This window comes from Rana temporaria, chromosome 7 (genome assembly GCF_905171775.1).
Source record: "Rana temporaria chromosome 7, aRanTem1.1, whole genome shotgun sequence".
NCBI lineage: Eukaryota > Metazoa > Chordata > Amphibia > Anura > Ranidae > Rana > Rana temporaria.
This window is the reverse complement of record NC_053495.1, coordinates 199851148-199874853: the sequence shown is the minus strand read 5'-3', so window position 1 is coordinate 199874853 and position 23706 is coordinate 199851148. Positions and strand designations below refer to the sequence as shown.

The 23706-nt window shown below is 45.9% G+C and overlaps 1 protein-coding gene across 6 annotated transcripts in view; it reads left to right on the top strand.

Moving 5' to 3' along the window:
• PATJ (PATJ crumbs cell polarity complex component) overlaps positions 1-23706 on the top strand; it is a 328942-nt gene that overhangs the window by 221575 nt on the left and 83661 nt on the right. For all 6 annotated transcript variants that reach the window (XM_040360804.1, XM_040360805.1, XM_040360807.1 and 3 more), the window contains one exon: positions 861-952. In XM_040360804.1, coding sequence (XP_040216738.1) covers positions 861-952 — 92 coding nt within the window. The remainder of the gene's footprint in view (positions 1-860; positions 953-23706) is intronic.

Genomic DNA, 23706 nt, shown 5'->3' with positions numbered 1-23706 from the left:
AGTATAGCAACATCTTTGGTTCATATGTAAAACAGTAAAAAAGTAGTAAAAAAGGGGATGGGGTCCAATTCATTGAAACGTATCTCCATGGTAAAAAATACTAAATTTGTATAAGCTGGCACTATCCACTTGGTAGGGGGATTGGTTGGTAGTAATGGTATTACCATATATATGCAAAGGGGCGTCTAATTGGCTCACAGTAGGCATATTGGTACATTTTGAAAAACAATGTTGAACAAAAACAGTTCCCTAAGGATAAGTCTCCATGATAATTATGACCGTTATTGGTTGGTAAATTCCAATCGATGTATGATGTTGTTTCTGTGCTGGCTTGTCATAAGGCTAGTTATGTGACTGGAAACTAGAGAAGCAGACGTTACTGCAGAGAAGTTATTTTATGTCTTCTGTCACCTAGTGACTTTCAAATTAACCCAAGTCTAGTATATAAGCTTGAAAATTAGCCCCCTCTGACCTCTGTAGCAAAAGGCAGTATGGAACAATTCATCCCCAAATTTCATAAAAGAAGCACTGAAGTCCTTCAAGTCTGGCCTCGGCACTCTGCTCCCTCCCATTTGCCTGTGCTGCTTCTGTGAATTGGCACCAATCTTCAACGCATGCTTTACCACAAACAGATGGTGTGAACAGGTTCTTAGTCTGTTTTATACCTCGCATAGCCCTGATATTCTTAACAGTTTCCTGACCGTAAAAGGCCTTTAAAGTTACTCATTGTGGTCTATAGGGGATGATTAGTACTAACTCAATCGACGCTACGCTGTGCTTTTCCATATGAATTACTGATTGTAAACCTAAAGTTGGATCATACAATGTTTTGACTTTTTTGACTTTTTTTTTTCTTTTAGCTAAACAATCACATTTTGTTTGGGAAAAGTCATCAGAATGCATCTGCCATTATTAAGACCGCACCTTCCAAACTGAAACTTGTGCTTATAAGGTAAGACATTAGAGGCGTTTATGTTTATTCCTGATGGTTTAAATCGGGGGGCTTCCAAATCATCTAAACAAAGAGCCAGATTGCTATCCATTCAGACTTTAGAGGGGCCTAGACTGTGGTTGGTGCGAGTAAACCATGCCTCAGGCTTGGTTTTCAGTGGGAGTAATAAAATTACATAGCGCATGTGGTCAGTAGAAGGAGTAATGATGCCCCTCATTAATATTGGTAGGAGGTTGGTGTCAGGTGGAGGAATAGTGCCCTATCGTTGGTGTCAGTGATAAGAATAGTGTCCCATTGTTGGTTTCATTAGAAGGAGTAGTGTCCCATTGTTGGTGAAAACAATTGTGCCTCATCCTTGGTGTCAGTGGAAGGATAAGTGTCCTATCACAGGTGTCATTCTAAGGAATAGTGTCCCATCCTGGTGTCAGTAGAAGAAATGGTGCCTCATATTTGGTGTCAGTGGAAAGAATAGTATCCTATTGGTTTCAGTGAAAGGATTAGTGTTCCATCCTTGGTGTTAGTGGAGGGAATAGTGTTCAATCCTTTGTGTTGGTAGAATAAATGGTGCCTAATTGTTGGTATCAGTGAAAGGAGTAGCCCCCCCGGTGGTGGTAGTGGAAGGAGTAGCCCCCCCCGGTGGTGGTAGTGGAAGGAGTAGCCCCCCCTGGTGGTGGTAGTGGAAGGAGTAGCCCCCCCCCGGTGGTGGTAGTGGAAGGAGTAGCCCCCCCCGGTGGTGGTAGTGGAAGGAGTAGCCCCCCCCCTGGTGGTGGTAGTGGAAGGAATAGCCCCCCCCTGGTGGTGGTAGTGGAAGGAGTAGCCCCCCCGGTGGTGGTAGTGGAAGGAGTAGCCCCCCCCCCTGGTGGTGGTAGTGGAAGGAGTAGCCCCCCCTGGTGGTGGTAGTGGAAGGAGTAGCCCCCCCTGGTGGTGGTAGTGGAAGGAGTAGCCCCCCCTGGTGGTGGTAGTGGAAGGAGTAGCCCCCCCCTGGTGGTGGTAGTGGAAGGAGTAGCCCCCCCCTGGTGGTGGTAGTAGAAGGAGTAGCCCCCCCCTGGTGGTGGTAGTAGAAGGAGTAGCCCCCCTTGGTGGTGGTAGTAGGAGTAGCCCCCCTTGGTGGTGGTAGTAGGAGTAGCCCCCCCCCTGGTGGTGGTAGTGGAAGGAGTAGCCCCCCCCCTGGTGGTGGTAGTGGAAGGAGTAGCCCCCCCCCTGGTGGTGGTAGTGGAAGGAGTAGCCCCCCCCCGGTGGTGGTAGTGGAAGGAGTAGCCCCCCCTGGTGGTGGTAGTGGAAGGAGTAGCCCCCCTTTGTGGTGGTAGTAGAAGTAGCCCCCCTTGGTGGTGGTAGTAGGAGTAGCCCCCCTTGGTGGTGGTAGTAGGAGTAGCCCCCCTTGGTGGTGGTAGTAGGAGTAGCCCCCCTTGGTGGTGGTAGTAGGAGTAGCCCCCCTTGGTGGTGGTAGTAGGAGTAGCCCCCCTTGGTGGTGGTAGTAGGAGTAGCCCCCCTTGGTGGTGGTAGTAGGAGTAGCCCCCCTTGGTGGTGGTAGTAGGAGTAGCCCCCCTTGGTGGTGGTAGTAGGAGTAGCCCCCCTTGGTGGTGGTAGTAGGAAGGAAAAGCCCCCCTTGGTGGTGGTAGTGCAAGGAATAGTCCCCCCTTGGTGGTGGTAGTGCAAGGAATAGTCCCCCCTTGGCGGTGGTAGTGCAAGGAATAGTCCCCCCTTGGCGGTGGTAGTGCAAGGAATAGTCCCCCCTTGGCGGTGGTAGTGCAAGGAATAGTCCCCCCTTGGTGGTGGTAGTGGAAGGAATAGTCCCCTCTTGATAGTGGAAGGAATATTCCCCTTATGGTAGTGGAAGGAATAGTCCCCCCTTGGGGGTGGTAGTGGAAGGAATAGTGCCGCCCTTGGTGGTGGTAGTGGAAGGAATAGTGCCGCCCATGGTGGTGGTAGTGGAAGGAATGCCCCCCCTTGGTGGTGGTAGTGGAAAGAATAGTCTCGTCCCCCTTTGGTTGTGTTAGTGGAAGGAATGGTCCCCCCACTTGGTGGTGGTAGTGGAAGGAATAGTCCCCCCTCTTGGTGGTGTTGGTGGAAGGAATAGTCCCCCCTCTTGGTGGTGCTGGTGGAAGGAATAGTCCCCCCTTGTGGTGCTGGTGGAAGGAATAGTCCCCCTCCCCCTTGGTGGTGGAAGGAATAGTTCCCCCCTCTTGGTGGTGTTGGTGGAAGGTATAGCCCCCCCCCCCCTCGGTGGTGTTGGTGGAAGGTATAGCCCCCCCCCCCCTCGGTGGTGTTAGTGGAAGGTATAGCCCCCCCCCTCGGTGGTGTTAGTGGAAGGAATAGTGCCCCCTCTTGGTGGTGGTAGTGGAATAATTAGTCCCCCCCCCCCCTTGGAGGTGGTAGTGGAAGGAATAGTGCCCCCTCTTGGTGGTGTTGGTGAAAGGAATAGTCCCCCCCTTGTGGTGGTGGAAGGAATAGTCGTCCCCCCTGGTAGTGGTGGAAGGAATAGTCCCCCCCCCCTCTTGGTGGTGGTAGTAGTGTTATGAATAGCCCCCCCCCCTCTTGGTGGTGGTAGTGGAAGGAATAGTGCCCCCTCTTGGTGGTGGTAGTGGAATAATTAGTCCCCCCCCCCCTTGGTGGTGGTAGTGGAAGGAATAGTGCCCCCTCTTGGTGGTGTTGGTGGAATGAATAGTCCCCCCACTTGGTGGTGGTAGTGGAAGGAATAGTAAGCCATCCTTGGCATTGGTGGAAGAAATGGTGCCTTGTCTTTGGTGTCAATAGGAGGCATAGTTTCTCAAGGGTCAATTAAGGGAAGGCAAGGGACCGCAGTTTGGAGACCATGGGCCAGATTCACAAAGGTTAGCGGATCTTTAGATCCGTGTAACCTATGTGTTTTAAGATCCGCCCTCGCAAGTTTGTGAGGAAAGTGTCAAATTCACAACACACTTACCTCCAAACTTGCGACGGCGGATCCTAACTCCCCCGGCGGAATTCTAATTCCGCGGCTGGGGGAGTGTACTATTTAAATCAGGCGCGCTCCCGCGCCGATTTAAATACGCATGCGCCGTCCGGGGAATTTCCCGGCGTGCATTGCTCCCACTGACGTCAATAGGACGTCAGTGGTTGCGATGTGTGCGGGACTTGCGACGCGCGTGTTCGTGAATCGGCGTACGCAAACGACGTAGGAAATTTCAAATTCGACGCGGGAACGACGGCCATACTTAACAATACTTACCCCTGCTTTTAGCAGGGGTAAGTATACGACGGGTACCGCGCTATGGAAACGACGTAAGAACGCAGCGTCGGGTCCGCGTACGTTCGTGAATTTCGCGTATCTCGCTGATTTACATATTATTCAGTGTAAATCAGCGGGAACGCCCCCGGCGCCATTTTTAAATCCAAAAAAAGATCCGACAGTGTAACACAGTGTGACACTGTCGGATCTCAGCCCTATCTATGCGTATCTGATTCTATGAATCAGGCGCATAGATAGGACTAGTAAAAATCAGAGATACAATGGTGTATCTGAGATACTCCATCGTATCTCTTTTGTGAATCTGGCCCCTTAGGTTTAAATTTAAGCATAACTGTCACCAGAGAAAAAAGTGATTTATTATTATTATTACTACAATGATGAGTGTTAATATTATTTCCAGTGACTTGTAAAAGGGGTGCAGAGAAGGGGTAGGACTTGGGAAGTCTTGGGGTGATGAAATCATGTGTTCAGTGCTTAGGCTGCTTTTGGAGCAATACTTGTAGTATATCATTTAGAACTGGAAAAATAAAATGATCCAGTCAGTTGCTCTTGCATAATTTTATTATATAGATGGAGAGATACCCCAAAGAAATTAGCCTAACTCTATAGACATTGTGCTTCTGTGTTAAATGGGGTTCTGTCACGGTAGTCGGTTGGATTCGGACTCCCGCCATGTAGCTGAGGCTCCTTCTCTGGACCGTTTTGCAGTGATGTGGCTTATCGCCACCTCATGTAACAAAATGAGGTCATTATGCAGCTTTAACGGCCTGTTTAATCGCCGTTTTACCCAGGTTGAGCCGAAGACCCCCCAGAGACTTCACTATAAAGTTTTAATTTAATTAACTCTGGAATTACTTGATGTAAAAAAAATCCCGTTTACATATCTAAAAACATTCAAATCTCCGTTCCTTTTAGAACTTCCTCTCCATTGTGTGGAGATTAATATTAAAAATGTCTTGCTGGGCGAGATCAAAAGAAATAATTTAGCGTTTAAGTAAGCGCCTTAGTCAGCTCTTTATTTGCATATCTTAGCAAAGCTGACTTTGTAGGAGACGGAGGATGTTCGGGGTTGGCAGGGGAGAAATGATTAAGTGCTTCAGCAGCACAAGATGGCCCGATGGAGCCGCCTGACCGCCGGGGAGGAATAACCTGTTCCAGAAAAATCACCCAGATGATCTTTCATGGAGCAGTCTTCTAAAATTCTTATAGGGAAGATGACATGTTTTGACATCCGTCTTCGTCTACCTGTATACAATACATTTGAGTGCTTGCTCTATAAAACTAACCTAATGGGAAGAATGTGTGTTGGCTAAATCACAAGAAAGTGCTGAAGAGTACAAACAGACCCTGCTACCTTGGTCACATTTTGGGCCAGATCCTCAAAAGGGATACGCCGGCGTATCTACTGTTCCGCCTGCGTATCCCTGTTTCTATCTTTGGAACTGATCCACAGAATCAGTTTCCAAGAGATAGACAGAAGATCCGACATGTGTAAGGGACTTACACTGCCGGATCTTAGGATGCAGTACCGCATCCGCCGCTGGGGGCATTTTGCGTCGAAATGCCGCCTCGGGTATGCAAATTAGCACTTACCGAGATCCACAAAGCTTTTCAGCTTCGTTTTTTCTCCGTAAGTTTTAGGTTTTCGTTTGCAATCGTAAAATTAGGGCTGCTTTTACAAAGTGTAAACTGTTTACACCTTGTAAAAGCAGACCCTTCTGTCCAGCGACGCATTTTTTTTTTTTTGTTTTAAATTTTTTTTTTTTCGCCGTATCTTTTTTTTTTTTTTCGACGCAACTTTATTGACCCGGCGCAATCCACAAAGCTCGGCGTAACGTAATTTCGCGCTATGCACGTCGGGAAAATGACGTCACGAGCATGCGCAGTACGGCCGGCGCGGGAGCGCACCTAATTTAAATGGGAATCGCCCCCATTTGAAGAGGAACGCCTTGCGCCGGCGGAATTTAAGTTACACAGCCGAAAATTTCTAGGTAAGTGCTTTGTGGATCAGGCACTTAGGTAGAAATTTTAAGGCAGTGTAACTTAAATGGGAATTTTTACGTTACGCCGGCTCTTTGTGGATCTGGCCCTTTATTTCTAATAAGACCATACCTTGCAAGGCCCTATTAATCAGTGAGGAAGGTTTAAGGAGTCCAGAGGTCAATAGACTGTAATGCGGAATGCAGGGATAAGGAGTAAGTAAAGCAGTGTTCAGAGGCCTGTAGTGCAGAGGTCAAGTCAAGTAAAGCTGGCCGTAGACTGGTTGCAGGATAAAAAATCTATTTTACACAGTCAGTGTTGATGGGAGAGGAATCCCTCCTGCAGAGCTATTGTGTTCTCTCGGTGGGGGGATGCATGGAGCCATCCCTGCCAAGAGAACACACAGTGATTATTGCTAGTGGCTATAGTCGCCGCCAATAATCACTTGAAAAATCAGAGAGGTCGTTGGTACCCAAGTGACTAATCGATCAGCTTGAGTACAATCACCTGCCCACACAAGGTTCAAATTTTGACCTGTCCCTGCTGAAACGGCAGAGACTCACCCCATCTATGGCCAGATTAAGTATTGGAGAGTGCAGGGGTCAGCAGTAAGTAACGCAGTGTTCAGAGGTCTACAGTAAGTAATGAAGAGTGCTGGGTTCAGGAGTGTGTGTATATGTGTGTGTATATATATATATATGTATGTATGTATGTATGTATGTATGTGTGTGTGTGTGTGTGTGTGTGTGTGTGTATATGTATGTATGTGTGTGTGTATATATATATATATATATATATATATATATATATATATATATATATATATATATATATATATATAATTATAGAAGCCACACCAAAAAAAAATGTGTTTTTCTTAAAGCGGGATTCCACCCGCAATTTTATTATTTTTTATTTAAAGTCAGCAGCTACTAAAACTGTAGTAGCTGACTTTTAATAAGGACACTTACCTGTCCTAATCGTCCGCGATGCCGGTCCCCCGACAGCGATCGCTCGGTCCTGGCTCCTCCATCCTTACTAAGGGAAACAGGCAGTGAAGCCTCATGGCTTCACTGCCCATTTCCTACTGCACATTCACGTCTCTTGTGACTCGCGTGGCGCTTTGTGAATGGGCGGCTGCCTCCTGGGATACACAGAGTTCCCAGAAGGCAGCACAGCTCATTCACCAGAAGACACCACAAAGGAGGACGAGGCAGAAGATCCACTGCGGTGGAAGAAGAGGCAGAAGAGCCAATTCCACATAGCAACCGCCCTTTCAGGTGAGCATAAAAAAAAAAATATATATTTATTTTAAGATTTTGGTGAGAGAAAAAAAAAGGGTGGAACTCGACTATAATTTCTGTTATAAAAGCTTGTAAATGGATAATCTTTTGTTTATAAATGTAGGTCAAAAAGTATTCTGCTACATATCATCTTTGGTATAAATAACCCAAATCAGTGTTTATTCTTTAGTCTGTAGGAAAGTTATAGAGTTTACAAACTACAGTATATATATTTGAAAATTGATCAATACTGATGTACTGAAGGCCTATCTCATTTCTTGAGGCCTGAAAATTCCAAGACCGTAAAAATACCCCCCAAATGACCCTCTTTTTTTGGAAAGTAGACAGTCCAGGGTATTTAGTATGAGGCATTGCAAGTTTTTATATGTTGCAATTTTCACAATTTCTTGCAAAATTAAGAAATAAAATAAAAATATTTTTCACAATTTTTTTATTTTTAACCACTTCCATACAGGGCATTTTCACCCCCTTCCTGCCCAGACCAATTTTTAGTTTTCAGCGCTGTTGCACTTTGAATGACAATTGCACGGTCGTGCAACACTGTACCCAAATGAAATCTTTATGGTTTTCCCCCCACAAATAGAGCTTTCTTTTGGTGGTATTTGATCATCTCTGCAGTTTTTATTTTTTGCGCTATAAACAAAAGAAGAGCAACAATTTTTAAAAAACACCATATTTTTTAGTTTTTGATTTAATAAATATATTTTTTTTTTTAAAAAACATTTTTTCTTCAGTTTAGGCCGATTCTTCTGGTTAAAAAAAAATCGCAATAAGCGTATGGTTTGCGCAAAAGTTATAGCGTCTAGATTTATGGAATTTTTTTTTTTTAACTAGTAATGGCGGCGATCTGCGATTTTTTTTTATTGTGACCGTGATATTGCGGTGGACATATCGGACACTTTTTTGACACGTTTTTGGGACTGTTCACATTTAAAAAAAGCGATTAGTGCTATAAAACTGCACTGATTACTGTGTAAATGTGACTGGCAGGGAAGGGGTTAACACTAGGGGTTAATGTGTTCCCTGGGAGTGATTCTAACTGTAGGGGGGGGGACTCACAAGTGGAGGAGACCGATCTGTGTTCCTCTGTACTGGGAACACACATCGGTCTCCTCAGCTCCGACAGGAGGTGGATCTGTGTGTTTACACACACACAGATTCACACTCCTGCCGTGATTGACGGTAATCGCGGGTGCCCGGCGGACATCGTGGCCGCCGGGCACGCGCACACCGGGTCGCAAATGATGCCGCGTGTGGCGGCGCACGCCCCCTAGCGGCCATGATGCAAAGGACGTCATATGACGTCCACTCTGAGGGAGAGACGGTTCCTGCCGACGTCCTATTACTATGGCTCGGTAGGGAACTGGTAAATACTGTTACCAGTGCAGTGCAGCATCATCATATAACTGATGTGGCGGGGATCAGGGACACAGACTGGTGATGTTTTAAAAAAAAAAAAACATTTTTTAAACTTTTTGTCTTCTTATTGCAATTTCTTTTCTTTTTTTTACATACTGTGACCAGAGCACTACAGTGCTACCATAGTAAGACATCAACAGTTTTTAATGTTCATTTTTCACTGGTCTGACTCCAGTAAAATGACACGGGGCTATTTGCAATGTGTTACTGAAATTTTCTCTCCCGTGTCTCATCCGTTCTTAAAATTCCTGTCTGGTAGATTATTATGACAAGGGCGCACTCAGCGACACAGATGAGAGCCAGCACTGATTGGAGAAGAGGACCCCTTGCTTTGCTGCATTTGCTTAAAAAATCAGCAATGCAGATCGCTGAATAGAGAGGATTTGTATGTCGGAAATATCACAGGTTCATTATCTCATAGATGCTTGGAATCTAGGAGCCAGCTAAAAAAGTTAGGAGCCAGAAAACGCACCCCGTCCCGCCAAGCTTGCGCGCAGAAGCGAACACATACGTGAGCAGCGCCCGCATATGTAAACGGTGTTCAAACCACACATGTGAGGTATCGCCGCGATTGGTAGAGCAATAATTCTAGCCCTAGACCTCCTCTGTAACTCAAAACATGCAACCTGTAGATTTTTTTAAACGTCGCCTATGGAGATTTTAAAGGGTAAAAGTTTGTCGCCATTCCACGAGCGGACGTAATTTTGAAGCGTGACATGTTGGGTATCAATTTACTCCGCGTAACATTATCTTTCAAATTATTAAAAAAATAATGGGGATAACTTTACTGTTGTCTTATTTTTTTATTAAAAAAAGTGTAATTTTTTCCCAAAAAAGTGCACTTGTAAGACAGCTGCGCAAATACGGCGTGACAGAAAGTATTGCAACGATCGCCATTTTATTCTCTAGGGTGTTAGGATAAAAAATATATATAATGTTTGGGGGTTCTAATTAGAGGGAAGAAGATGGCAGTGAAAATAGTGAAAAATTACATTAGAATTGCTGTTTAACTTGTAATGCTTAACTTGTAATACCAACGGCCACCACCAGATGGCGCCAGCTCACACATCTGGGGGTAATAACTTGTAATACCAACGGCTCACCACCAGATGGCGCCAGCTCAAGTCGCCAGGACCCTATTTCTAGTCGCCATGGCGACCGGGATTTGTCGAGCCCTGTCATAGACCTCCCTACATCCATAGTCTGTGGTGGCTAGTGTTTTTTTTGTTTAGGGGGGGTGGCAAACAACCTAAAACACCCCCCCCACGGCACCTCAAACCCCCGCTGTCTGCCAGTCCCCCAGCACTTACCTGGTCGGCGGTAGGGATCAGCAGGCACATTGGGCAGGGGGACAGGCTGCGACAGGCATCTAGCAGCGTCTTCTGTGCCCGCTTCTTTTCTGAGATGACGGCGGTTTCCGCCGTGCGTCTCCTCCCCTCCTAGGCATCCAATAGGATCGCCTGACCTTTCAGCCAATCGGGAAAGGTCTCAGCACTTACTGAATGGTGGAGAGGCGATTCAGTGTTAGAAAATGCGAATGTTAATTTGCTTTTCTAACTATCTCTGTAATGCTCTGTGCTCCGAGTCCACCCTATTTTGAAGCCTATTGCAGCCAGGGCTGTCTTAATGAGAGGGCACACCTGGGCACTGCCCAGGGGCCCTGCACTTTTTCCCAAAGCAGCTGGTCCTTGAGCCCACGCTGCCCCGAAATTGGGGGTCCCATGATGGCACTGAGAGTGATCGATGCAAAGGGGAAGCAGTCTGCCTCCTACCTACTTAATGTCTCTTTCATTGCACTACACTGTCATCATTGTAGGGGCCCCAGAGCATTACTTTGCCCAGGGGCCCATGATGCTATTAAGGCAGCCCTGATTGGAGCCTATGGCTCTAATCAGGTGCTTAAAAAAAAAACACCCCCGCCGATGTAATCCACGCGCCCGGTGTCCTGAAAGGGGCAGGATGCATGAATAGGCGGTGGCTGCGGCGGCAATGGATAGATTCATGCTATCCATTACCATATAGGGGGGTGGCGTGGAGAAAGGGGGCGGCCCCTGTTACCATAAGTGTGCGCAGACTTTTGCATTAGGGTGTGCACCCCAAAACTCAAACACGCATGCCTTTCTCTCGGATGCACTGGACAGAAAATTAAGGTGAAGTGCTCTGTGCCGAGCGGCTTCCGGTTCATTCACAAACTGAAGCATAGTAAACACTGTTCACTATGCTTCGGTGTTGTTCATTTAGAAAAGGAAGGGGGCTTGTAAATTACATATCTACTATCTTTTTCCCCCACAGCAGCCACGAGAAGAGGTGGGGTGGGGGAGGCCAACAAAGGGGGGAGGGGGGAGCCCGGGCAGTAGAGGCAATCAGCACCACATATAGTGAGTAGAGTGTGCCCAGGCACATCTGGCACACCCCCTGCTCACACCTATGGTCATTACAATCTTAAAAGTGAAGAAAGGTCTGAACTGTAATGGCAGCTGTGGCTGTTTCCAATAAACTCAGACTATTGGATAATTGCGGTGCAGTCACTTTTCCATAGGATTCAGTTATCATTTGAATTTCTTCAAAAGTCAAGAAATCTTTTTAAACTTTCGAGCGCAATCACCTGGATTTGTCTTTCTAATGCATTTTCCATACACCAGCTGGAAGTTGAAATTGGGCTGATGAAATGAGAGGGGAAGATGGACAGAGAGGTTGAGCCGCCAATTACCCTTTTTAGTCCAAAAGGCCCCTTTCACACTGGGGAGTTTTTCAGGCGCTATGGCGTTAAACAAAAGCCTGTAAAGCGCCTCAAAGAAGCCTCATCTGCAATCCCAATGTGAAAGCCTGAGTGCTTTCAGAGCCCTTTCACACTGCCAGCGCCCAAAAAACGCTGGTAAAGCGCCGATAAAACCCCTTTCACACATAGCTACGAGTAAGCATCACATGATGTGAAACATGTCAGCCACCTTTTTCCTTTTGTTCACTTCATTTTGACTGCATCGCTTTGGTTGTTTTTTGGATTTTATTTGTGTAATAAAGACATCGTTTTAAGGAGTGCGGCAGTCCAGGACCTTTTTCTATCCAATGCACCTGTGCACAGCCAGCACCCTTTTGGTTTAGTGGGACGGAAGCAAAGCCAAGGGATCAGCAGTTTTTAGAGCGGTATAATTTCTCAAGACCCCTTTCACACTGGGGCGTTTTTCAGGCGCTTTGACGTTAAAGAAAGCTCCCTCAATGGGAAGGGGGGCTTTAAGAGTGGCGTATTCAACGCTCCTAAAGCGCTGCAAAGAAGCTGCTTGCAGGACTTTTTTTGACGCCCTGCCAGCGCAGCTCCTCAGTGTGAAAACACTCAGGCTTTCACATTGGGATTGCAGATGCAGCTTCTTTCAGGCGCTTTTTTTTTTTACGCTAAAACACCTAAAAAACGCCCCAGTGTGAAAGGGGTCTGAGTGGGCCGGATTCAGATACGAGATACGACAGCGTATCTCCGGATACGCCGTCGTATCTCTGAGTGTGGGCTCTCGTATCTATGCGACTGATTCATAGAATCAGTTACGCATAGATGTCCCTAAGATCCGACCGGCGTAAGTGTCTTACACCGTCGTATCTTAGGCTGCATATTTACGCTGGCCAGCTAGGTGGCGCTTCCGTATATTTACACAAGGAATATGCTAATTAGGTATTTACGCCGATTCAGAAACGTACGTCCGGCCGGCGAATTTTTTTACGTAGTTTACGTTAGGCTTTTTCCAGCGTAAAGTTACCCCTGCTATATGAGGCGTAGCTAATGTTAAGTATGGACGTCGTTCCCGCGCTGAGTTTTGAAAATTTTACGTAGTTTGCGTAAGTCGTTCGCGAATAGGGCTTTGCGTAAGTTACGTTCACGTTGAAACCAATGAGGCTTTGCGGTGTAATTTCGAGCATGTGCACTGGGATTTTTTCACGAACGGTGCATGCGCCGTTCGTAAAAAACGTCACATACGCGGGGTCACAGTGTATTTACATAAAACACGCCCACATCATCCACATTTGAATTAGGCGGGCTTACGCCCACACACATACGTTACGCCGCCGTAACTAAGGGCGAAGTGCTTTCTGCATACGGAACTTGCGCCCTAAGTTACGGCGGCGTACCGTCTGTGAGCTACGTTACGCCGTGCCAGCAGATGCTGCAATGTATCTGAATCCGGCCCACAGAGGTTAGCAAGGAGTAATAATATAATAGCACATCTATATCGAGGTTCTCATGCTTTTTTAGTGGTTGGAGTTCTCCTTTAATGCATTTTTCTATCTGGTCTCCTCATTTCCTCCCATGACTCTCTCTTCCTTCCACACATCTGTGTTACATCTCCAGTATTACATCTTTCCCCCGTGTGCGCAGTATCTGTCTTGTTCACGAGTCGCCGGACATTGCTATTGTCATTAGATTTATCTTTTTCCGCCGCCGAGGGTGGAATCGGCTTAACAAGGAGATGAATCCTTGAAACCTCCCCTCTTGTAATTGACTCGGGAAATTCATGTCATTGATCTGACGAGGTTCTTCCACAATGAAATCTGTTTCAGTGACATTTCGTGTCCTTGTCTCTGTGTCACGTAACATGCGGATATCCACAGCGCCTGAAGCGCCATCTCCACCGCTCCTCGCTGTCAGCTTTCTGTTTTGTGCCAAATCACAGCAGACTGCTGACTTATTTCATCATCTTAGAGTGCAAACCCCGGGATAAGAAACAAAAACTCATAGTAACCAACTCCCACCTGTAAAATCCTTTCCTGTTCTTATATTAGTCTAGGTTCACATTGGAGCGATTTGTCATGCGATTTGAGAGATCGAATCGCATGACAAGTCACAGCCTATTGGAGGCAATGGCACTGCTCCAATCGGTGCAACACCGATTATGCGGTGCCGCACCGGTTTTCAAAAGTAGTTCATGCACTACTTTTGCCGATTTCAGGTGTGGTTTCAATAGACACCTGTGCAGGAAGCCACACAGATGTTTATCAAGTAGCAGCTGAAATTGCGCTGACCTTGCTACCCCGAAATCGCGCTACATCAAATCAAGCAGCGCAATTTCAATGTGAACCAGGGCTAATGCCGCGTACACACGATCGTTTTTCTGCATTAAAAAATACGTTTTTAAAAACGTCATTTAAAATGATGGTGTGTGTGGGCTTCACATCGTTTTTCGGCTTCTGAAAATGTTGTGTTTCGGGTTGTAAAAAATGATCGTGTGTGGGCTCTTTCCATTTTCCGATGATGGATTGAACAGAGCTCCGCCAAATGTTAACAGCTTGGGACATTTGTCTGGTGTGTTCCTTGGCCTTCATGACGCTTTTTGTTCACTAAGGTTCTCTAACAAACCTCTGAGGGATTCACAGTACAGCTGTATTTATACTGAGATGTAATCACACACAGGTGGACTCTATTTTCTAATTAGGTGACTTCTAAAGGCAGTTGGTTCCACTGGATTTTAGTATCAGAGTAAAAGGGGCTGAATAATACAAATTGCACCCCACATTTAAAAGACCTGCCATTATTGTGGAGTTCATATTAAACTCATGGGGTAGAACTCCCAGCAGGTGAGACTTTCCTTGTTAAACAGTATATGAATTGTAATAGAATTAGTGTTGTCTGCATGATTGGTTGTTCCAAATGTGGGACCCAATATGTCCGTTGTATGAGTCCCCCTATGAGGTTAGGCTTGGGGATCACTATTGTGTAGCCCTAAATCCCCCGTAGCACTCTAATTTCTCTATAACATTTTTTTGGTATACATGCAGGAGATGTGTCATGTTACTGACAGGGCCGTTTGAAGGAATTTGGGGGCCCCAAGTAAAATGGGGGGGCCCCCAAGCACCCCCCTCCCCCCCAACCCAAAGCCTACGTTAGCGCTACACAAATGTTTTACACCCATTTTCTTCCCCCCCCCCCCCCCCCCTCCCTAGTCCCTATGTTTTTCTATTATTACCTCCCCTTCTTCCCTGTAGGCTGTCGCTGTAGCGTGGCCAAGCTCCTCTTCCTCCTGTCAGTCCGGTGTTCTATCATTATGGGTCCCCAGTCCCCTAACAGATTGTGCCCGGGCCAGGCCAGGCCAGACCGGGTACTGTGCGGTACAGGAGATTCAGTTTCCTGTGTTCCCGGCCGGACTGAAAGAAAATGAGCACTCAGTATGCACTTCCTGTCAGTCCGGCTGGGACCAGGAAACTGAATCTCCTGTACCACGCGCGCGGTACCCGGCCGGACTGACAGGACTCCAGGAGGAAGGAAGAGGAGCTCGGCCACGCTACAGCCTGGGAAGGGGAAGTTGGGGGCCCCAGACCAGCTCGGGGCCCCAAGCAATTGTTTGTTTTGCCTGTCCTGTAGCAACGGGCCTGGTTACTGGAAGAGTGCTTTTGTCTTCGAGAAGATCTGAGATGGTTGCATTTGAAGAAAGAGACCTTGTGGGTTTTTAAGTTGCAAACTAGAGTTCCCTGTGGCCTTAATCATAGATGGGATTTTGGCTTTGCATGTTAAGACCCATCGGCATCTCACTTATTATAGTATAATATATAATGGATGACATATTTATTGAATTGATATGGGCTTTATGTGAGCTGCCTGTGAACCTTCACATGTTTTATTTGTATGATTTTATCATGATTTATGTATGTTTTCAGGCTTACTCTATATAAATTGTAATGTTCCCTCCAGGGTTTCGACTTTTTTTTATTCGCATTTGCGGTCGATATTTGACTTTTTCACTTTAAGTTATGTGGCTATGACTTATGCCGCGTACACACGATCATTTTTCGGCATTGAAAAAAACGTTGTTTTAATAAAATGTAATTTAAAATGATCGTGTGTGGGCTTCACGTCATTTTTCGGCTTCTGAAAAACGGAAATATTTTTTTTCGAACATTTTTTAACGACGTTTTTAAACGATGTCGTTTTTCGGGTTGTAAAAAATGATCGTGTGTGGGCTAAAACGACGTTAAAAACCCACCCATGTTGAGAAGCAAGTTATGAGACGAGAGCGCTCGTTCTGGTAAAACTACCGTTCATAATGGAGCAAGCAGATTCATCACGCTGTAACAGACAGAAAAGCGCAAATCGTCTTTTACTAACACGGAATCAGCTAAAGCAGCCCAAAGGGTGGCGTCATCCGAATGGAACTTCCCCTTTATAGTGCCGGCATACGTGTTGTACGTCACCGCGCTTTGCTAGGGCATTTTTAAAAAACGATGGTGTGTGGGCAACGTCGTTTTAATGATTAAGTTGGAAAAACTTTGTTTTTTCTACATGCCGAAAATCTTCGTTTTTTTTTTTTTTCATGCTCCCGCTGCTGTCACTCAGCCAATAGGGAAGCAGGGATCCAGAATAGCAGCTGCTCTCGTGCATATCCCTATATTGCCGATAGGCTCGGGTAGGTATTAGGGGGGCTGTGAGGGGAGTTGCATACTGAAGGTTTTTTACCTTTGTGCATAGAATACATGAAGGTAAAAGACCGTAAATCTTTAGAATCACTACTTTAAAAGTGATTGTAAACCCTCACATATACCCAGTGAAGTGACCGAGTACACAGAGATTAAACACATCCTTCTACATACGTTTTACCTGTTTATCTGCAGTCCTCTCCCCTCCACTTCAATGCAAAGTACAGTAAAACCTTGGTTTGAGAGCGTTTTGCAAGACGAGCAAAATGTTTTAATAAATTTTGCCTTGATGTACAAGCGATGTCTTGATATACAAGTAGCGTCATGTCACAACTGGGTATAAAAAAAGGAGAGGAGCCTCTAAATGTAGCAATATGGTTACATGTAATGAAGGTACAACATTTAGCAACTTATTGCTACACTTAGAGGTGCCTCTCTTCTCTTTTTATACCCTAAAAAAATGCTTTGATATACAAGTGCTTTAGATTACAAGCATGTTTCTGGAACGAATTATGCTTGCAAACCAAGGTTTTACTGTACAGCATTTCTCAGCTTCGAATATGGGTAGGCAGGGATTTGATGTTGCACACTGTACAGTCTAAAGCAGGGAGCTGAGTGTAGAAGGGAGTAACCGCTCAAGTGTAATTGATGAACCTCTTCACTGGATCCAAAGCCACAGGTCCTGGCAATGCATATGATAATGCAACAATAAGAAGAGAGGTTCGGACAGCCACACTCCAAAAAAATTGTTCCTTTTATTGTAAAATCAAATCACAAAAATACATGCCACAGCAAAAAAACATGTAAGCTGACGCGCTTCACACTGTAACTCAGTGCTTATTCATAGCTTCGATAGCTATGATTAAGTACTGAGTTAGTGTGAAACGCGTCGGCTTGCATCTGTTTTTTTGCTGTAGCATGTATTTTTGTGATTTGATTTTACAATAAAAGGAACAATTTTTTGGAGTGCGGCTGTCCAAACCTTCTTATTGTTGCAGGGAGCTGAGTGAATGAATTAATGAATGACTTGTATAGCGCTACACATGCAAACTGAATCGCCTCTAAGCGCTTTTTGCAGCCAGTGTCTTCCCGGCTGGTGCGGTTATTTACCCTGTAGGATCTTGACACACTTGGGACACACAGTCTTGCACACATACTGGGCCAATTTGGCCAGGATCCAATTAACCTACCAGCATGTCTTTGGAGTGTGAGAGGAAACCGGAGTACCCAGAGGAAAACCACGCAGACACAGGGAGAACATGCAAACTCCAAGCAGATGGTGTCGTGGTCGGGATTCAAACCAGCGACCCTTTTGCTGCTAGGTGAAAGTGCTAACCACTACACCACTGTGCTGCCCCTGAGTGTAATCTGAGACCTGAGTGGAGGGAATGGACACACCCTCTTCTACATAAACTAATTAGGAAACGCGTCAATCACCAGTTGTGTGCTGGAGGGATTGGGGGGGGGGGCATCTTCTGGGATTGTCTGGTGTCCGCCTAGACTTTCAGAAGTGACTCCTGAAGATAAATGGAAGAGAGAGGAGACAGAATTCCCACTAGGTGCTTTGGGTTGAGGCTAGTACACACTATGGAAGGATATGCATTGTTAATTTTTCATTTGCGGGGTTTACCACCACTTTATTCTTTTATAATAAACATACAGTGCAAAAGGTTAAAGAAAACCCTTTTTTGACAGCGTTTGGTGCTGTGGAATTGCACTTGACAAAGTGGTGCCACCCCACCATGCTTCACACTGGGTGATGGTCACAACCAGTTTTGTATTTTCATGCAAGGTCCACTTCAGTGAGCCTTTATATCATTCATGGCTTTGTAGCTACATTTTTGTGTAATTTCCTTTTTTATACTTTTATAAGCTTTGTACATCTTTAGCAGAAAGACACCTTTTGTGTCCCTCAGATGATTCATCTTATACGGGGTGGTGTGATGCAGGAGCTGCCAAGGGATGGAATGCCATTTCTAATGTCCTCCTTGGACTTCTGTCATCATAAATGGGGAATGAAGATTCCTGGAATGTTTACACACCAGATGAGGAATGTTTGAGCTTGTGGATGACCTTCTGCATTTCTGATTTAATAGTCTTTATGTTAAAAAATAAATAATGTAATTGTCTCATTGAGGAGCCTGATCACAGTTGCATTTTAGAAGAATGTCCAGGCACACGTGAGAGAGCCTATTGTACTTAAAGCTAAACTCTGGGCACAAATACTTTCACTTAAATTTATTATTTTAGCCACATGATTTAAATCCACGTTGTGTGTGTGTGTGTGTGTGTGTGTGTGTGTGTGTGTGTGTGTTAAATGCTATTGTAAACCCAGATATTACCTTTTAACCACTTAACCCCCGGACCATATTGCTGCCCAAAGACCAGAGCACTTTCTGCGATTCGGCACTGCGTCGCTTTAACTGACAATTGCGCGGTCATGCGTCGTGGCTCCCAAACAAAATTGGCGTCCTTTTTTCCCCCCCACAAATAGAGCTTTCTTTTGGTGGTATTTGATCACCTCTGCGGTTTTTAGTTTTTGCGCTATAAACAAAAATAGAGCGACAATTTTGAAAAAAAAACGATTTTTTTACTTTTTGCTGTAATAAATATCCCCCAAAAATATATATATTTTTTCCTCAGTTTAGGCCGATACGTATTCTTCTACCTATTTTTCGTTAAAAAAAAATAGCAATAAGCGTTTATTGATTGGTTTGCGCAAAAGTTATAGCAAAATAGGGGGTATTTTTATGGCATTTTTATTCATTTTTTTTTTTTACTAGTAATGGCGGCGATTAGCGGGTTTTTTTTCGGTACTGCGACATTATGGCAGACACTTCGGACACTTTTGACACATTTTTGGGACCATTGGCATTTTTATAGCGATCAGTGCTATAAAAATGCATTGATTACTGTAAAAATGCCACTGGCAGTGAAGGGGTTAACACTAGGGGGCGGGGAAGGGGTTAAGTATGTTTCCTGGGTGTGTTCTAACTGTAGGGGGGGGGGTGGACTGACTGGGGGAAATTACTGATCTTCTGTTTATACATTGTATAAAAAGAAGATCGGCATTTCTCTCCCTGACAGGACCGGGAGCTGTGTGTTTACACACACAGCTCCCGGACCCCGCTCTGCAAAGAGCGATCGCGTGTGCCCGGCGGGCACGGGAGGCGGGGGCGCGCGCCCCTAGTGGCCTGCGCGAGAGCCGACGTTATATTACGTGCTCTCGCGCAGGAGAGCCGACTTGCCGCTGTGAAACAACGGTGGGCAGTCGGGAAGCAGTTAAAAAAGTAGTGGTGACATCACAGTGCTGTACATAGCCTGAGCAGAGCTTTGGGAGGAACAAGCAGGCTCCACCCACTATAGGCTGTGTGCAGAAAACTACAGGAGGGGGTGGAGACAAGACCAGTCACCATGCACAAGGAGAGTGGGCAGTGGGAGGGTCCATCAGGCTCCACCCACTACAGGCTGCCTGCAGGAACTACAGGAGGGTTCGGAGACGAGACGCATCACCCTGCACAAGGAGGGAGAGCAGCATTGAGGTCTTTATTACAGGAAGTCTCAGGCCTCGTACAGATGGGCAAGAATCTCGTCAGGGAAAAAAAGGTTGTTTTCCCCGACGAGATTCTTGGCAAGAATCTCTTGCCGTCCGAGTGTACAGACACTCCATTCAAAAGAACTGCGGTTCTCTTGAAAGGCAAGAACGCAGTGACGTCATCGCGTACGACGAGCATGCGCTTGTTGCATTTGATGCCATCTTGCTTCATCCTACCTATGCCGTGGAAGCTACCGGCAATGTGTTGAAGTCGTTTCAAGCTAGCGCGGGTTTCCACGGTGACAAGTAAGTATACACACTCTCTGGTTTCTCGTGAGGAAACAGGCCGACAAGAATCTCGATGAGAAAATAGAGCGCAGGTTCTCTTTTTTTCTCGTCGAGATTTTGGCCAAATTTCCAGACAAGAAACCTAAAAGTCATCCCAGTGATCTTTAAAACGACCAGAAATGGCCGCTCGCCTCACAAGGTGGACCCTCTGTTAGATGGGGTCAAATACTCTTTCCCATTTGGGTATAATCCAAGCGAAGCTCCAACAGAGATCAATAGAAGACCAATTGCTCAAACTCACGAATGATACCAGTGGGGGGTAGGTCCAATCATAGAAAAGAAGACCCTTATTTAACACATTTAACCCCTTGATCGCCCCCTAGTGTTAACCCCTTCCCTGCCAGTGACATTTACACAGTAATCAGTGCATTTTTATAGCCCTGATCGCTGTATAAATGTGAATGGTTCCAAAATGGCATCAAAAGTGAACAATATGTCCGCCACAATATCGCAGTCAAGATAAAAATCGCAGATCACCGCCATTACTAGTAAAAAAAATAAAAAATCTATAAATGTATCCCCTATTTTGTAGACGCTACAACTTTTGCGCAAACCAATCAATTGTGATTTATTTATTTTTTACCAAAAATATGTAGAACAATACATATCGGCCTAAACTGAGGAAATGTTTTTTTTTTGTTTTAAATTTAGATATTTATTATAGGAAAAAGTAAAAAAAAAAATATTGAACTTTTTTTCAAAATTGTTGCTCTATTTTTGTTTATAGTGCCAAAAATAAAAACCAGCAGAGGTGATCAAATACCACCAAAAGAAAGTTTCTATTTGTGTGGAGGGGGGGGGGGAACATAAAAATGTCTTGTGTACAGTGTTGCGTGACCGCGCAATTGTCATTCAGAGTGCGACAGCGCTGAAAACGAAAAAATTTACCTGAGCAGGAAGGGGGTGAAAATGCCCGGTATTGAAGTGGTTAATGACACTAACATAGGAAGTGTGCAGAGGACACACCCACAACGCAGAATTTCTAATAAGATCTACACTTCTCAAACCGAAAGAACAAAATGCTCAGGCAGGGTGCACAGGGTGCTTTGCACCCAGGCGCCTGCAGAGGTGAGGGCGCCGAAGTGGCAGAGTTCTCCCCTCCCTCCTTCTCTTCTTCTAGTGTTCTGAGCATAGGTGTGTGTCCGTCCAGAACTGATGTGTCTCTAACCATCTCCTGTACTATGTAGTCTCTGACCATCTCCTTTACTACGTCTGCAGTCTTTGACCGTCTCCTGTACAATGTCTGGAGTCTCTGACCGTCTCTTTTACTATGTCGGCAGTCTCTGACCATCTCCTTTACTTTGTCTGCAGTCTCTGACCATCTCCTTTACTACGCCTGCAGTCTCTGACCATCTCCTTTACTACGTCTGCAGTCTCTGACCGTCTCCTGTACAATGTCTGCAGTCTCTGACCATCTCCTGTATCATGTCTGTAGTATGTCTGGGGGTCTTTCTAACAGAAGCCCTCTCTGTGTCCATCAGAGAGCCCCCCCCCCCCCTCCAGATCCCAATAAAGTACTCTGCTTCTCTTCCTGTATTTTGTTTATTGTTAAGAGATCATATAAGGATCCCAGGGTAATGAAGACTTCATGGGGGAGCATTTCTGTGGTTGAGTCGTTGCCATAGAAACATTTGTAAAGGGGAGGAGTTAGTAAAATGACCACGCCCATGCGGGGGGCACCAGAAATATTTCTGCACCCAGGCGCCTGTGACTCTAGGATCGGCCCTGAAAACGCTTGTTGAAACCAGAGGATGGAATTCCCAGCCAGGCGGCAGACATTTGCAGGATAAGAAGTCGGTGTCCTGCGGGGAAGGATTGTTTCAGCGAATAGAACCACAGAGCTGTAGCAGCGCAGAGTCTAGTCACACCGGCTGCGTAGACGTCCCGCGCACCCCGCTAGTGTGATTCCGCTCCTGGCGCTGACAGTTCCCTTTTAACAAGGCGATTGGAAGGGACTCCCTGCAGTCTAATTAGGCTTTGCCTCTATGAAATAAATGTACAGACATCAGAAAACAAACATTGGGGCCCCCAGGAAAGAGACGAGTTAATGAGTTAGCGCTGCGTGGCTGCGATTTACTTCCCTGATATTTATTTGTATTCGGGTGTTAAAATATTGATGGCTCAGCCGGAACAACTGTCAGACGGCCGTATGTTTGTTTCTGGTACGGGGCTAAGGCTGAAATTCAAGCGAAGGCAAGAAAAGTGCGAGCAAACATACCTGACCCCTATTCCTAACACGGATTGTTTATCTGACCCCAGCACTGAAATCGCAACTTCAGTCATTTTTTCTTTTCAGCTTTCCATCTATTAAATCTTCTGCCATTGTTGTTTTAACAATTGCTCCCAGAGGCATGATGGGACTTGTAGTTCTGCAACAGCTGGAGGGCCCCAGGTTGCTTACCTCTACTCTATGGTTTACTGGATCATTGAAGCAATCCAGTTGGATACTGACAGCCCACGTGACTCTGGTGGCCATCCTGGGTCCGAAATAGCTTATTTAAAGTGGACCTTCAGTCATTTTTTCCTCTATTTATTCTTCTGCTTTTGTTGTTGCCTGTAGGGGGTATGCGTGTAGGTCAGGGGTGGGGAACCTTTTTTTCTGCCAAGGGCAATTTGGATTTTTGTAACATCATTCGGTGGCCGTACAAAATGATCAACTTAAAAATTAGCACCGCACATCTGGACCCCTTTTACATTACACAGCACCGCATCTCTGGACCCCTTTTACATTACACCGCATCTCTGGACCCCTTTTACATTACACAGCACCCTGCACCTCTGGACCCCTTTTGCATTACACAGCACCGCATCTCTGGACCCCTTTTACATTACACAGCACCGCATCTCTGGACCCCTTTTGCATTACACAGCACCGCATCTCTGGACCCCTTTTACATTACACAGCACCCTGCACCTCTGGACCCCTTTTGCATTACACAGCACCGCATCTCTGGACCCCTTTTACATTACACAGCACCGCATCTCTGGACCCCTTTTGCATTACACAGCACCGCATCTCTGGACCCCTTTTACATTACACAGCACCCTGCATCTCTGGACCCCTTTTACATTACACAGCACCGCACCTCTGGACCCCCTTTACATTACACAGCACCGCATCTCTGGACCCCTTTTACATTACACAGCACCACACATCTGGACCCCTTTTACATTACACAGCACCGCACCTCTGGACCCCTTTTGCATTACACAGCACCGCACATCTGGACCCCTTTTACATTACACAGCACTGCACCTCTGGACCCCTTTACATTACACAGCACCCTGGACCCCTTTACATTACACAGCACTGCACCACTGGACCCCTTTACATTACACAGCACTGCACCACTGGACCCCTTTACATTACACAGCACCGCACCTCTGGACCTCTTTTACATTACACAGCACCACACCTCTGGACCTCTTTTACATTACACAGCACCGCACCTCTGGACCCCTTTTACATTACACAGCACCGCACCTCTGGACCCCTTTTACATTACACAGCACCGCACCTCTGGACCTCTTTTACATTACACAGCAC